This window comes from Pipistrellus kuhlii, unplaced genomic scaffold (assembly GCF_014108245.1).
Source record: "Pipistrellus kuhlii isolate mPipKuh1 unplaced genomic scaffold, mPipKuh1.p scaffold_m20_p_12, whole genome shotgun sequence".
Taxonomy (NCBI): Eukaryota; Metazoa; Chordata; class Mammalia; order Chiroptera; family Vespertilionidae; genus Pipistrellus; species Pipistrellus kuhlii.
Genome location: NW_023425427.1, coordinates 12,959,557 through 12,973,693, shown reverse-complemented (window position 1 = coordinate 12,973,693; position 14,137 = coordinate 12,959,557). Strand labels below are relative to the sequence as shown.

Here is a 14,137-nt window from a genome sequence, read left to right as displayed (position 1 = left end):
TGCTTTCTCAATCAATGTCTTCAACAGGAAAGAATATCGGCGTCCTGCAGTTCAAGGTCAAGCAAGCTTCAAATGGGAGAGAGAGCTGCTTGTGAGAGGTAACACATCCGCTTAAGTTCACAATAGTTGGTATGTGTGTGTATGAGGTCAGTGGTTCAGAGAGAGAGAGAGAGAGAGAGAGAGAGAGAGAGAGAGAGAGAGAGAGAGAGAGAGAGAGAGCGCAGTTGGCTCAGTGCCAGAAGGATCATGGAGGTGGCTCCTTCCTCCGCTGCCCCCCAGAGGACTTCACAAGAGCTGGGATGCTGGAGGCTGTCTCTGCAGATTTCACAACTCTGTGACTTCAATAGCTGTAACTGTGTTAGTCGTCTTGGAGCTAGCCTTATTCTTCCTCTGAGGTATGGAAACAATGCTGATAAGACATGATTCTCAACATACACCACTGGTCCTGATCATACACCTCTGCTCACGACCTCCTTTTTTTTTTTTTTTTTTTTTTTTTTTTTTAAATATATTTTTTATTGATTTTATACAGAGAGGAAGGGAGGGAGATAGAGAGTTAGAAACATCGATGAGAGAGAGTCATCGATCAGCTGCCTCTTGCACACCCCCTACTGGGGATATGCCCGCAACCAAGGTACATGCCCTTGACCGGAATCGAACCCGGGTCCCTTCAGTCCCCAAGCCGACGCTCTATCCATTGAGCCAAACCGGTCCCGGCTCACGACCTCCTTTTAACTGAATTTGGCCACATGCCTCAGGCACCAGAAATTCGTATCTTTGTGTAGCAGAGTGAATGCAAATGGCATCTTAATACATGCAATTTGTTAGTCAATAAATGTTTAAATTGATATACTATGTCAGTTATATTGATATTAATTTTCCTTTATTGATCTCAGAGTAATTTAAAAGGTAGGGGATGAAAAAGACTATTTTAACTAACAACCATGAACCACACAAGACAGTATAAATAAAATTAAGTAATATATAGTATTTTTTAAACTTAAGTAATGTACAGACCCCTCTCTAAAGGAAAACAAATTTCCCATGGATCACGTTAGTGTTTACTTAAATTACTTTTGTTATAATGTTAGCTAAAAATGTATAAACTTAATATTGGTATAACTCCCTAATTTTTATATAGCTATACACATCAAAACATATTTACAAATTGAATATAAGTAAAGCCAAATAAGCTTTACATGAACAATTTTTTTTTTAATCTGACACTTTGCTAAAATTCAGACCCTTCTTGCAATGTGAAAACAGCATGATATAGATTCTTTGGTGTTCAATGATCCATCTCACCACTCCTGACTAATCATCAGGGAAGATGCCTGATCTCTCTATCCATGTGAATTCTCTTGAGACTCCTATAAACTACACGGGTGAGGGAGGGTATGCCTGGAAACCTAATTGCCCCAAATTTTTGCTCTGAGAGATTGAACTGAACAAGCACAATTACCCTGGGCTGGGATAATGTTTTTATAAGTTCTGTGGGTTTTATTTGTGTGTGTGTGAGAACATTTAAGTTAGCAATCTTAGCAATTTTAAATTATACAATACAGTTAATTTTTAAAAATGAAAAAGATCATATTAATCACAGTGAAATGTTGGTTCATCTTAGCACCATAAGTTTAGATACATTTTTCATTCTGAAGCTGTAGCATTATTTAGCCAGCACTTTGTGATAGGTACCATTAATCTATATAATAAAAGCCTAAATGACCATTATGGCGAATGACCAGTCTCTATGACACTGACCACCAGGGGGCAGACGGTCAACACAAGAGCTGCCCTCTAGTGCACATGTGTCAAACACAAGTCCCGCGGGCCAAATCCGTCCCGCCAGGCCTTGCAATGTGGCCCGCACCGCGCTGTCATCACTGCACTCCGCTGCGTTTCCATCACAATGACAGTTTATGACTGTTCAGTAAACCATTCAGCCCGCGCTTTAGGCTGGATTTTAGATTTTGGCCCCTTCTCTGATTGAGTTCGACACCCCTACTAGTGTGTTCAGTGTGCTCCCACAGGGGGAGTGCTGCTCAGCCCGAAGCTGGGCTCACGGCTGGTGAGCACAGGGGTGGTGGGGGGAGCCTCTCCCACCTCTGCAGCAGCACTAAGGAGCAGTGGGCTGGTGGTAAAGAGCAAGGGGTCCCAGACTGTGAGATGGCACAGCCCCGCCCTCCCCCCCCCCCCCATGGATGAATTTCGTGCACCAGGCCTCTAATATTAAAATAATATCTCTAATTCTGCTTGATTCAATCCCAGGTTCACTAAACAGCCTCCTGATGATCTGTACACTAGAAGCCCAGTGCACAAAATTGATGCACACTTAGGGTCCCTAGCCTGGCGAGCATCAGGGCTGGTTGGGGCCTTCTGGCTGCCAGCAGGGGCCTTCCTTCGTTCTTCTCTAAGGCATGCCTCCTTCTTGCATTGCATTTCAAGTTTTAATACTACCTTCATTGTCAGAGTTGATGAGCTTAAGCAAGAGTTGGGACATTATCTAGAAAGACTTAATGGAATAGACACTTAAAATTAATTTTAAAAGACAGATATAATTTAGATGGGTGACTCAGATGGGGCATGGTGATTAATAAACAAGTGTGGTATTATACAAACTAATTGAGCTGCTAACCTCTGAGAGACAAAGTGTAAGGTGGTTGGCATGGACTGAAAATATTCACTGTGGGAAAAGACTACACGAGGTAGGGCGTGTTCAGTGCCACCATTCTCTTAATGACAAATGAGATAAGAAACCATGAAACTTCATGGAAACACAAAGGAAGACTTGAGAAAATGGAGGCCCATGATGTGCTTCTGCTTGAAAAGACTAAATATTAGAGATTTTCATTTCTCTCTAAATTATTTCATAAATGAATGGACTATATAAAAATTTTAATGGAATTTTGCTCATGAACTTTACATATTGTTTTGCTTTCCTGCTCTTTCCATGGGCTCCATCTCTAAATATTGTCACATTGGGAATCACATATTGCCAGGACTGATCAGCAGACCCTGAGCGATGGATGAATGGAGGACTCTGACACACAAGTCTATGAAAGAGAAGGCTAAGGGGCTGGTTGGCATAAGGAACCAAAACAGCCCCAATTGTTTGCCTCCTTAGGCTTTTATTGTAACAACAGCTTAAACTAGATACAATCAGCAGGGTAAGTATGCTTGAGAAAGCACATGCTTCTACTCGACTAAAGACTAAACAGAGAGATTCCAGCAAAACACTGGGGGCTCAGACTTGTTTGGAAACGTCAAGGCAGGGACTGCTGCCTCCGGCAAGGTCCCCCCTGGCCTTTCAGAGAACCCTCCTTACAGACTTTCCAACTAAGTCCTGTGTTTCCCCACAACATATGAGTTTGAAGAAGATACAATTCGGTCCCTAGTACTATTACTTAAAATGTTGGAAAAAGGGGCTTGATCCCCAGTGGGGGTTGTGCAGGAGGCAGCTGATCAATAATTCTCTCTTGCAGCTGATCATAGATTCTCTCTCCCATCCAAGTACTAACCAGGCCCAACCCTGCTTAGCTTCTGAGATCAAATGAGAACAGGCACGTTCTCTCTCATTACTGATGTTTCTATCTCTCTCTCCCTCTCCCTTCCTCTCTGAAATCAATAAAGATATCAAAAAAAAAAGAAAAAAGAAAAAAAGAAAAAAAGACAGAAGCCTGACAGCAACACTCTGAACCAAAAGCTTTAGAAAGGGAACTGGGAGGAATGCATATTGTCTGCTGCCACCTTGTGGCAAAACTGTGTAGCTAATGAAGAGGGTTTGCAAGCCTACAGATGGATCCCTTGACAAATATTAAAATCACTTGAATTACGAATACCTTTTCCTTTAAAAATATTATTACTTATCAACAAGTAGACTGTCAAATTACAGCGGGGAGGGGAGGAAGATCTAGGAGAGATAATAGATCAACCAAAGGACTTTTATAAGTACAACCAATGGACACAAAACTCTGGGGAGGGAGGGGATGTGTGGGAGGGAAGAAGGGGGGCAAAAAAAAATCAATAAAATATATTAAAAATATATATATTATCACTTAAAATTTATAATGCTGTTGAAACCAGCAATGACAACTTTCAAAGACAAGTGATATAAAATATTAAATATTCTTTTAGCATAGCAAACGCTATTCTGCCATTTATGTGTGAGAGATAAACTTATTTTTCCAGAGTTATTCTTTTTCTCTCTAGAATAAGATGGTGAACAGGTGGTGACAGATAGGAAATGGGGGATGTGTCAATGAGAGAATTTTCTGCCACCCTACCCTTCATCTCTCCCATTTTCCCAATTCTCTGGTGAAGCTACCTCTCTGGATCAGGATAGGCTATTGGGAAAGGCGTCAAATGGCTGATTAGGGCTTTTGGAAAACATAGGCCTCAGCAATAGCTGGAGAATATGGTTATCTATATGGTGAGAAATGAAAATCTGCTCTCTTCTCAGTATCTTCTCTAGCACTCTGAAGTGTGTGTTCAAGTTTAGAGGTATTCTAAATTGATCTGGCCCCATTTCCCTGAGCTTCTTCTTTAGTTCTGTCCACCTCTGTGTTGGTTTCATTAGGCTCCAACAGTTTTGGGCTTCATATAAAAAATTCAGAAGGCTCTAACCGGTTTGGTTCCGTGGATAGAGCCTTGGCATGCGGACTGAAGGGTCCCAGGTTCGATGTGGGTCAAGGGTATGTACCTTGGTTGCAGACACATCCCCAGTAGGGGGTGTGCAGGAGACAGCTGATTGATATTTCTCTTTCATTGATGTTTCAAACATTCCATTCCTCTCTCTATAAAAAAAATCAATTTTAAGAATTCAGAAGATAAGTAAATTGCTTTAGTCCTACTATAGCAAGCAATTCACTCTGATTAAACTGTCCATTTTTACTAGTAGGACTTTGGTTTGGGGAATGGAGCTTACTATTTGTGCTAACACATTCCTTGGAGATATAAGTGAAGTCAGCTTCGCCAGAGACATACAGAATGAAGGGAGCTGAATGGACACATGAATAAAATCCTGGTTGTGTTCTGCTAAGAGGTAAGAGAGGGGGAATGGATGCCAGGTAGGCAACCAGCTATTCCCTTAGTATCAACAATTTATTTATCTCAATACAACACAATTTCATTTGAGGTGATGATACTCAAATGAAACTCAACTCGTCTGAGGAAATTGATAATAGTGGGGATTTTAGTAAACAGGAACAAAAATGGAAGCACTATTCAGCTCCAGGCAATGTGGCCATGCAAGAATATAAGCCCAGTGCTGCTAGATCTTCCATACTTTCAAGAGAACTTGATAATGAGGTCTTTTATGTAAAATGTCTGATTTTAAATGTTGTTGACAAAGTCAGTTTTTGTTTTTAACCACAAAGGGCAGCTAATACTGTTCAAAATAAACAAAGCATATCTGTCGACCAAAGACAGCCTGTGACACTCCTGCTTACAACTTTGGGCTAGAAGACTTTTGCTTGCCATTCAGTGTTTTGTGGATGTAAGGTTAGCCAAGAGCTGAGCAGCTAAAGGAGGGAGATCAGAGAATTGGTGCTGTATCTCATACAATGCAGTCTGGCAGGTGGGTCCGCAAACACAGTTCAGGCTTCTGCTTTCCCTGACAAAATGTGAAGTCCACTTGGAGCCACGTATTGGGTAGGCAACTAAGTAATTGCGGATTTTTTAAAGAAAATCAAAGACAATTTTTTTATGGAACTAAATAACTTTATTCTGTAATTTATTGCCCATTTTGATCAATGACCTTTTGCCATCTTTCAGGCAGCATCATAATCCCACGTTCAAAAAACTTCTGGTTTTTATTAGCAAAAAACTGAATCAGGTACGATTTGACATCATCATCATTATTGAAATTTTTACCATTCAAGGAGTTTTGTAAAGATCGAAACAAAAAGTAATCAGATGGTGCAAGGTCAGGACTATATGGTGGATGTGGCAAAACATCCCAACCAAGCTCCATTAATTTTTGCCGAGTGACCAAAGATGTGTGTGGCCTTGCATTGTCATGATGGAATACAACACCTTTTCGATTTGTCAATTCGGGCCACTTTTCTTCAACTGCATTGTTTAATTTCGTTAGTTGTTCAATGTAGACATCAGAATTGATCGTTCAGTTGGGTGGTAAGAGTTCAAAGTAGACAATTCCTTTGTAATCCCACCAAACTGATAACAAAACCTTCTTTTGATGAATATCAGCTTTTGATGTTGTTTGAGTTGGTTCACCTGGCCTGCTCCACGATCTTTTCCGCTTGATATTGTTGTAAACAACCCATTTTTCATCGCCAGTTATCAGTCGTTTTAAAAATGGATCATTTTCATTACATTTCTTTAGCAAATCGCAGCTGCTAATGCGTTGCGTTAACTGTGATTCTTTCAGTTGGTGAGGAACCCATGTATCGAGTTTTTGAACATAGCCAAGTTGTTTTAAGTGATTTTCAATGCATGTATGTGATACATGAAGCTTCTCTGCAATCTCACGTGTTGTACTGTGACAGTCCGAATTGATTATTGCTTTGATTAGGGCGTCATCAACTTCAACTGGACGACCAGAGCGTTTTTCATCTTTGAGTGAAAAATCACCAGAACGAAATTTGGCAAACCAATTTTGACACTGCTGTTCTTTTAAGGCTTTGTCACCATAAACAGCACATAACTTTTTATGAGCTTGGGATGCGTTTTTCCCTTTGCGGAAATAAAAAAGCAAAATATGACAAAAATGTTCCTTTTGATTTTCCATTTTTCAACGAACGCCAAACAAAAACTACAAAACAGATCAAAAAACTTTTTTTACTGATTAACAGCTGAATAGCCAACTATCAAATAACAAAATGTGTTTTACATTTGTACTACGTCTGCAAACCTAAAAATTCAACTGAAGCCATATATGTGTGAAACCCGCAATTACTTAGCTGCCGACCCAATATTTCCAGGCTAGTTCCTGGAACCATGAACACTTGTTTTTCCTATTGTTTACCTTCTTACTTATCCATAGGTAAGACTCAGCAGGCTCAGGGATCAAAGTCTTCCCACTATTAGAAATCCAATATGGATTATTTTTTCCCCCCCCAAAAGATGCCTAAATTCCACTGTTGGTTTTTTGTTGTCGTTTTGTCTTTAGCAATTACTCTTACATCTCTGGACCTCTATCTGATGTCATTGGGCAGTTTTACATAGTTCTGCGAGGCATACAGCTTTTCATGGATGTGAGATTGATTAGCTCCCTATCATGAAAACATTTAGTTTAATTGAATAGGAAATAGCACTTTATTCACCAAAAAAAGCAATGCTTAATTAGCTTAAAATAGGCTAATGTGTTGAAATCAGAGAGCAGAAACTATTGTGTTTCTTATCGTTTCCCTCATTAATTTTCTTGTCCCAAAGAAGCACAGAAACAGTAATTGTTAATACTGTTTGCACCTTATAATCTTGGGGGAAGGATGGGGTTGAGGAATGCTTTTTGAGAAGTGTCAGCGTCCAGGTCCGACCCTACAGACACCAAAACTCCCCAAGTGTTTCAATGTCTAGGCAGGGTGTATGTGTAGTTCCCTGTAAGAAGAATCTACAAGCCTAGACACCCATAAAAATCCCTTGTATTTTCACGGCTCCCTGTTAACATTTTTCCCCGGGTCTGAGGCTATTTTTTTTCTTTCCAGCTCGGAGACTGACAGGACCCTCAGCCAATCGGCAATCTGAACGAGTCTCGGTGCAAGCAGTAAAAGGCAACAGAACAAGGCAATTTAAGTAGAAACACCAGGTTGCCATAAGAGGCCAACGAGCCAAAAAAAAAAAAAAAAGCCGGGGGCACCCTCTCCATCATCAGAGAGGCCGGGGTACACCTGGAGCTCTCAGCGGACCGCCCAATCCCCTGCGTTGCCAGAGAGACGGCGCCTACTTCCGGGCGCTCAGGGCCCGCCCCCTACGTCACTTCCGCCCGCTGGTTGAAGCGACGCCCTCTTCCCCCCCCTCCTCTTCCTTTGATTTGGCCCCGCCCCCGGAAGTTCCGCTGGGTCAGCGCCTGCGGGTCAGGGGTGAGAGGTGGGAGGGCTCCGTGGACGTTGGAGAGTAAGCCCCTGGAGTTCTGCTCTCGGGTGTCGCGATTTGGGAGAAGCCAGGTTAGAGCTCGGCCGAGGGCGCGAAGGGTTGTGCGGGCCGCCGGGAACCTCCTCCCTCTCCGGCTCGGGGCCTCCTTCTCCGGGGCCTGCATTTGCCCGCGCTGGAGCCTGGGTCCTTGGCCACTCGCGAGGGAGATGGAGGCCCTTGTCCTGCCCACCAGCTCCTCTCTCTCCACGCGATGGCCCGCCGATACCCCTCCCCATGGAGCTTGAATGGGAGGTGGTGTGTAGGCTCGGTGGTGGCAGGCCGCTTTCTATAAAGTAGCAAAGTGCTTTGGCATCCATTCTGCTTCCTTTGAGCTCGGGAACCCTGGGAGACAGGACAGACACAATTCGTGTTCGCTTCCCTTGTGCATAAGAGCAAAAATGAAGCTCAAGAACTTGCTCTTTCAAGGCAGCACAGCTCCCTAAAGGGTAGAACTGGAATGCGCACCGAGGTCTAGCTTCTTTAGGGTTGCAGAAAATCATGGGGAGAACATTTGGAAATAGGAGAGAAACTGCACCTATAAAAAGGAGAGGTAGCACTTCTGAGAACATACTTCATGGCAGGCTTTATGCTAAGTTTTTTCTCTGCTTATTCATTCCTTATAAGGGGATTAGGAAGTTTATGCTACCATTGTTATTCCTGGTTTAGGAAATACAGGCCCAGAGATGATAAATGACTCGTCCAATGTTAATGACTTAGTATTAAGCTCTGATTTTTCCAACGCAGTAGACTTAACTTTTGTCTCAAACCGTGTTTTTCTGATTTTGGCATTTAGGAAGTGAGATATATATATGATGGTTGGTGTGGAGTTTAAGGATGCAGGTGGAAAGGTTGGCCAGGAGAATGGCTAGTTTTAACATAACAGGTGTCTCTCTTTATTGTTGCTTTCCTAGCGTATCTTACTGAAGTTTCTGTCTTTTTTCCCCTCCAGGGAAACAGCTATCGTCTTGTGCCAGGATGTCAGGAATTGGAAATAAGAGAATGGCTGGAGAGCCCGGCTCATCCCTGCCTCCGGAGAAGAGGACAGCCGTTGAAGATTCAGGGACCACAGTGGAAACAATTAAGCTCGGGGGTGTCTCTTCAACGGTATGTGGGAACAATGCCATGAGAGGGTGCTTTTCTTCTGTCCGTTACCACCTGAAAGTAAGAAATTTTGGAGGCCTTCTGGAGTAAGAGGAACTGATTTGAAAAAAAAAAAAAAAAAGAGGGAAATAAAAGAGCCCAAAATAGGTCTGTTCAGTTCTGAAGAAGAGATAACTGACATTTGATCTTTATTTCCAAAGGTGTGCTTTTATATTCTTTGGAGAATCTGGTGCGTCACACACGTGGATGATAGGTATTTGGCAGTGGGAAACTACATTCATGTTTCACTCACCGAAAAATTAGGGGCCAGGTACTAAGAGATACTATAGCAAAGTCATGGAAAGAGTGAAGACTCAGAGTTGGAAGCCCGACGGCCTGGAATTGACTCTCAGTTCCATCACTTCTGGCTGCACGGCCTCGTGGTAGCCTCTCTGTGCCTCTTGTTTCCTTGTCTGCAGAATGTACTTACAAATACCTGTCCCACTGGGCTATTGAAAGGATAAAACGAAAGTCCTTGCTAAGGATTAAAATACTACCTTTGATATGGTAAGTACTCAGGACATTTGAGCTACTAATGGTTATTATTGGGCCAGATATTCTGAAAATATTGGTGAATGAAACTGCCCTTGCTCTTATGAAGTTGACAAAGTTGACATTTTCATTAGACTGTTGTATTCCAAACGTTAACAGTAATGTTATGTGTCTATTGGACATCAGAAGCTCACTATAATGAGTTTTGGTTTAGATTAAAAGTCGAGTCTGTATTTTGTAACTCAGCCATGGGGATATGATATTAGAATGCTTTGCATTTGATAGCTTATGAAGCCACATCTGTTATTTATTTGAATGGAGGCTGAGGATCAGAGAGAATAACAGGAGCATTCATAGTAGACTGATGAAGTGTCATTTCCAAGTCTGTCGGGTTCAAGTACTGCTGCAGGAGGTGATTTTGTCCTAGTGCTGGCTCACAGGTATCCCAAAGATGTTTATTCATTCAAGAAATGTGAATATTTGTTAAGCATCTGTTATTTGCCAGACACTGTGCTTTACATTGAGCATAGCTCCTGGACTACAGTTTGTAGGGTGGCACTGACAAGGGAACAGACTCTTAGAAAAGAGTGGGATGTGTGCTGTTCTTAAGGATAGCCACATGTTCTAAGGCAGTGGTCGGCAAACTCATTAGCCAACAGAGGCAAATATCAACAGTACAATTGAAATTTCTCTTGAGAGCCAATTTTTTTAAACTGAAATTATATATAGGTACATTGTTATTAACTTAATTAGGATACTTCTAAGCTGGCCACAGAGCTGCATGTGGCTCTCGAGCCGCAGTTTGCTGACCCTGTTCTAAGGGAAGCAAGGCACACATTCCAGTTTGGACTTTATCCAGAAGACAGTGAGGGGCCATTGGAAAGTCTTCAGCAGGGAAGTAAGACTCCAAAGTGTGCTTGAAGTGGAAACACCAACAGAGTGAATGGAGCTGTCCACCACAGCTGTGCTGAACTTGGGAGGCTGATGGGAGATGGCATGGGCACTAAAGTGCCTGCTACAGGAAGCTATTGCAGTAATCTTGATGTGGGATCATGGTGGTTGGACTGCTGTGGAGGTAGTGTTGACTCGATATGCTGATGGATCAGATGAAGCATCTGAGAGAAGGGCAGCAGGTGACCCCAGGATTTTGGAAGCACGGTGTTTCCACTTACTGAGCTAGGGAAGAGTGTGAGGAGCAGAGGAGGATGAATCATAATTTTAATTTTGGATATGTAAGTTAGAGATATCTATTAGATCTCTGAGTGAATAGGTAGTTGGACATAGCAATATGCAGTCTGGGAGAGGTAGATAAGTCCATGAGACTAGAGGCTGTCCTCCAAGGCCATGGTCAGCAAACTGCGGCTTGCGAGCCATATGCGGTCTTTGGCCCCTTGAGTGTGGCTCTTCCACAAAATACCACGGCCTGAGCAGTCTATTTTAGAAGAAGTTTAAGTTTACAAAATTTGGCTCTCAAATTTTAATCGTTGTACTGTTGATATTTGGCTCTGTTGACTAATGAGTTTGTCGATCACTGCTCTAAGGAATGAGCATAAAGCAGAGATCTGAGACGGAGCCCTGGAGCACTGCAACATTTTAATGTCAAGGAATGAGAGGGATTAACCAAAGAGGCAGAAAAGGGGGACAAGTGAAGCAGGAGAACCAGGGAGAGGGGTCCCAGAAGCCAAGGGAAGAAAGTGTTTCTGGAAGGACTTGATCAGGTGCTGCCTGGGGGTTGTGTAAGGCGGGGACTGAGGGGTAATTTAGCCTTAAGCTCACTGGAGACTTGACAGGAACTGTGTTCATGGAGTGGTGATGATTGAAGCCTGGTTGCACTGAGCTTAAGAGAACATAAAGAGGAATTAAGGAAAAGAGGGTAAAGACAATGTTTTTGGAGGAATATTGATATAAAATAGAAAATGCGGCAGTATCCAGAGGAAAATGTAAGGTTAAGGGAAGGGCTTTTTTTGTAGGAGATATAGCATGTTTGTAAATGGAATGACTCTGTAAAGAAAGAAGATAAAATGGATGATGTGGTGGAAAGAGGAGACAGTTACTTGTGTGATTTCTTTGAATAGAAGGATGGGGGAATTGACCTTAACTGGCGCAGTTACCAACAAGAAGGAGGAAAGGGATAGATATACTAGTAGAGAGGTCAGCAGTTGTTGCTATGGGAGATAGGTGTGAATATTTTCTTTTGATTGCTTCTATTTTTTCTTTTTTCCCCCAGTGAAATCAAAAGCAAGACTCATCTGAGAGTGAGGATGGGGGAGGATGTTTGGAGGTTTGAAGAGACAGGAGAAGGTATGAAGTAGTTGTCTTGAAGAGAATGAACTAGAGAGGTGGAGTAGGGTTGCTGTGCAGCAATGAGGATCTTCTTGAATTTGTGATCATGAGTTTAAAATGAGAGCAATCAGCATGGTGCTTTCTTTTCTCTAGTCACATTCAGCTGTGTGGAGGTAGGCCTGTGTGGAATAGGTTCAGAGTTGGATGTTACCAAGATTGGGGTTTTTACCAGGCAAGTATGATGAAGGAGAACGTTATAAAAGGGCATGATTATAATGACTAATGACGTAATTTAAGTGTGATACAGAAGGAATTGAGGAAGTGTGAGGAATGAAAGATATCAAAAAGTATAGGACCAATAGATTGTAGATCCTGGAGGAAATGAAGAATTGTTGCAGTCAGGAAATTAGGGAGAGTTAGCTGGAATACGGGTGGTAACTGGAGAATGGGGTGTTTGAATTGAACTTATAGAGAACATACAGGTTCAGCTAGGACTAACAGAGTTTGGGGAGTGAGGGAAATAAGGGACCAGGTCACTGGAAGAGAGGAGTCAATGACGTGGTCTAGAATTCAGAGGAAAGATCATCACTGTGGGAACTGAAATCAGTAAGAACTTGGACAGGAGTCAGTATTGCAGAGCTATGATAATCTAGTGCTAAGTCTTCAGGAAATGTCGGGAAGTGACCTGGGCATATATATAGATGAGTGCAGCAAGGCAGGGTGGCAGGTCATACAGACCAATGGCATGGATTCTGCAGAGCTGGGAGGTTTCAGGGAAGAAAGTGGGCTAATGGCCTGGGAGTGGCAGTGGGGAACAAGGAGAACGCCTCCCTGTCTTTAGATCCAGGTCTCTAAGCTGGGTGGATCTAAAGAAGAAGCCGATGGGGAAATGGTTTTTTCATCCAGGTTTCAATTACACAAGGGGGGAAAGAAGTGCTCAGAAAAGAGGTTGAAGATATAGTTTATTGACAGTTAATAAACTGGTACATTGGGAAACTATTGACTCTTTTGGTATATCAAGAATGTTTTGCTCTAACCGGTTTGGCTCAGTGGATAGAGTGTCGGCATATGGATTGAAGGGTCTCGGGTTCGATTCTGGTCAAGGACATGTACCTTGGTTGCAGGCACATCCCCCCCAGTGGGGGTTGTGCAGGAGGCAGCTGATCGATGTTTCTCTCTCATCCATGTTTCTGACTCTCTATCTCTCTCTCTTCCTCTCTGTAAAAAAATCAAAATATATTTTTAAAAAATGTTTTGCCATAACCGGTTTGGTTCAGTGGGTAGAATGTCAGCCTGCTGACTGAAGGGTCTCGGATTCTATTTCAGTCAAGGGCATGTACCTTGGTTGCAGGCACATCCCTGGAAGGGTGGGGGCTGCAGGAGGCAACTGATAGATGTCTCTCTCTCATCCATGTTTCTGACTCTCTATCCCACCCCTTCCTCTCTGTAAAAAATTAATAAAATATATTTTTAAAAAAGAACGTTCTTAACAAATATGGAAGAGAGAAGAAAAACAAGAAATTGATGCTCTAATAAATAGTTTTTTCTTACCTTAAAATATTCATTAATTCCTAGATGAAGTAAAAATCTCCTTTTCAATCCTGTTTCTTGACCTGGAATGCTCCCCCCCCTCCCCCCCCCCCCCCCCCCCCCCAATCCTAGGGAAGGAGCTAGAGAGAGACAAGTTAAAAATATTGACAGGACTGTGGAATTACAGATGGAGTGATGTCATTGCAGAAAAGTTTCTTAGCCCAAGTTGAGGTTTAAGAATATGTGCACAGGTTGGTTAGTGGTATGAAGGGGTCCAGGAGATGGGGAATTTAGGAGCTTCCGATCGGATGCCTTTTGTTTTATCTTTAAAGTGGGAAGCAGAGTCGTCTGCTTAGTGTGATGTGAGACGAGGCAGGACTTGGTAGTTTGATATTGTTTTGATGGAGAATAGGAGGTAGCTCCCTTGTTAAAGAAACACTTCAGGGAAATTTCAAGATCTATTCAGGTTAGGAATTTATTTTATAAAGGCAGCAGTCTCTTTGATTTAATAACCTTATTTAGAAGTCTCAGCATACTGGCACAGGAAAGGAATAGTCAGATATGTGGATTAATTCTGATTGGGGCTTGTTTGCAGAGGTGA

General features: G+C 42.4%; 1 protein-coding gene across 6 annotated transcripts in view; it reads left to right on the top strand.

Annotated features, from left to right (window-relative positions):
- Positions 1-7,985: 7,985 nt before the first annotated feature.
- Positions 7,986-14,137, top strand: part of RNF20 (ring finger protein 20) — a 30,084-nt gene continuing 23,932 nt past the window's right edge. Inside the window, exons 1-2 of one of the 6 annotated variants that reach the window (XM_036433160.2) lie at positions 7,986-8,073; positions 9,041-9,195. In XM_036433160.2, coding sequence (XP_036289053.1) covers positions 9,067-9,195 — 129 coding nt within the window. In that variant the 5' untranslated portion in view covers positions 7,986-8,073; positions 9,041-9,066. Of the gene's footprint in view, positions 8,124-9,040; positions 9,196-9,266; positions 9,739-11,950; positions 12,025-13,982; positions 14,003-14,137 lie in introns of those variants that run through there. The other 5 variants (XM_036433159.2, XM_036433163.2, XM_036433162.2 and 2 more) reach the window with 5 other exon arrangements.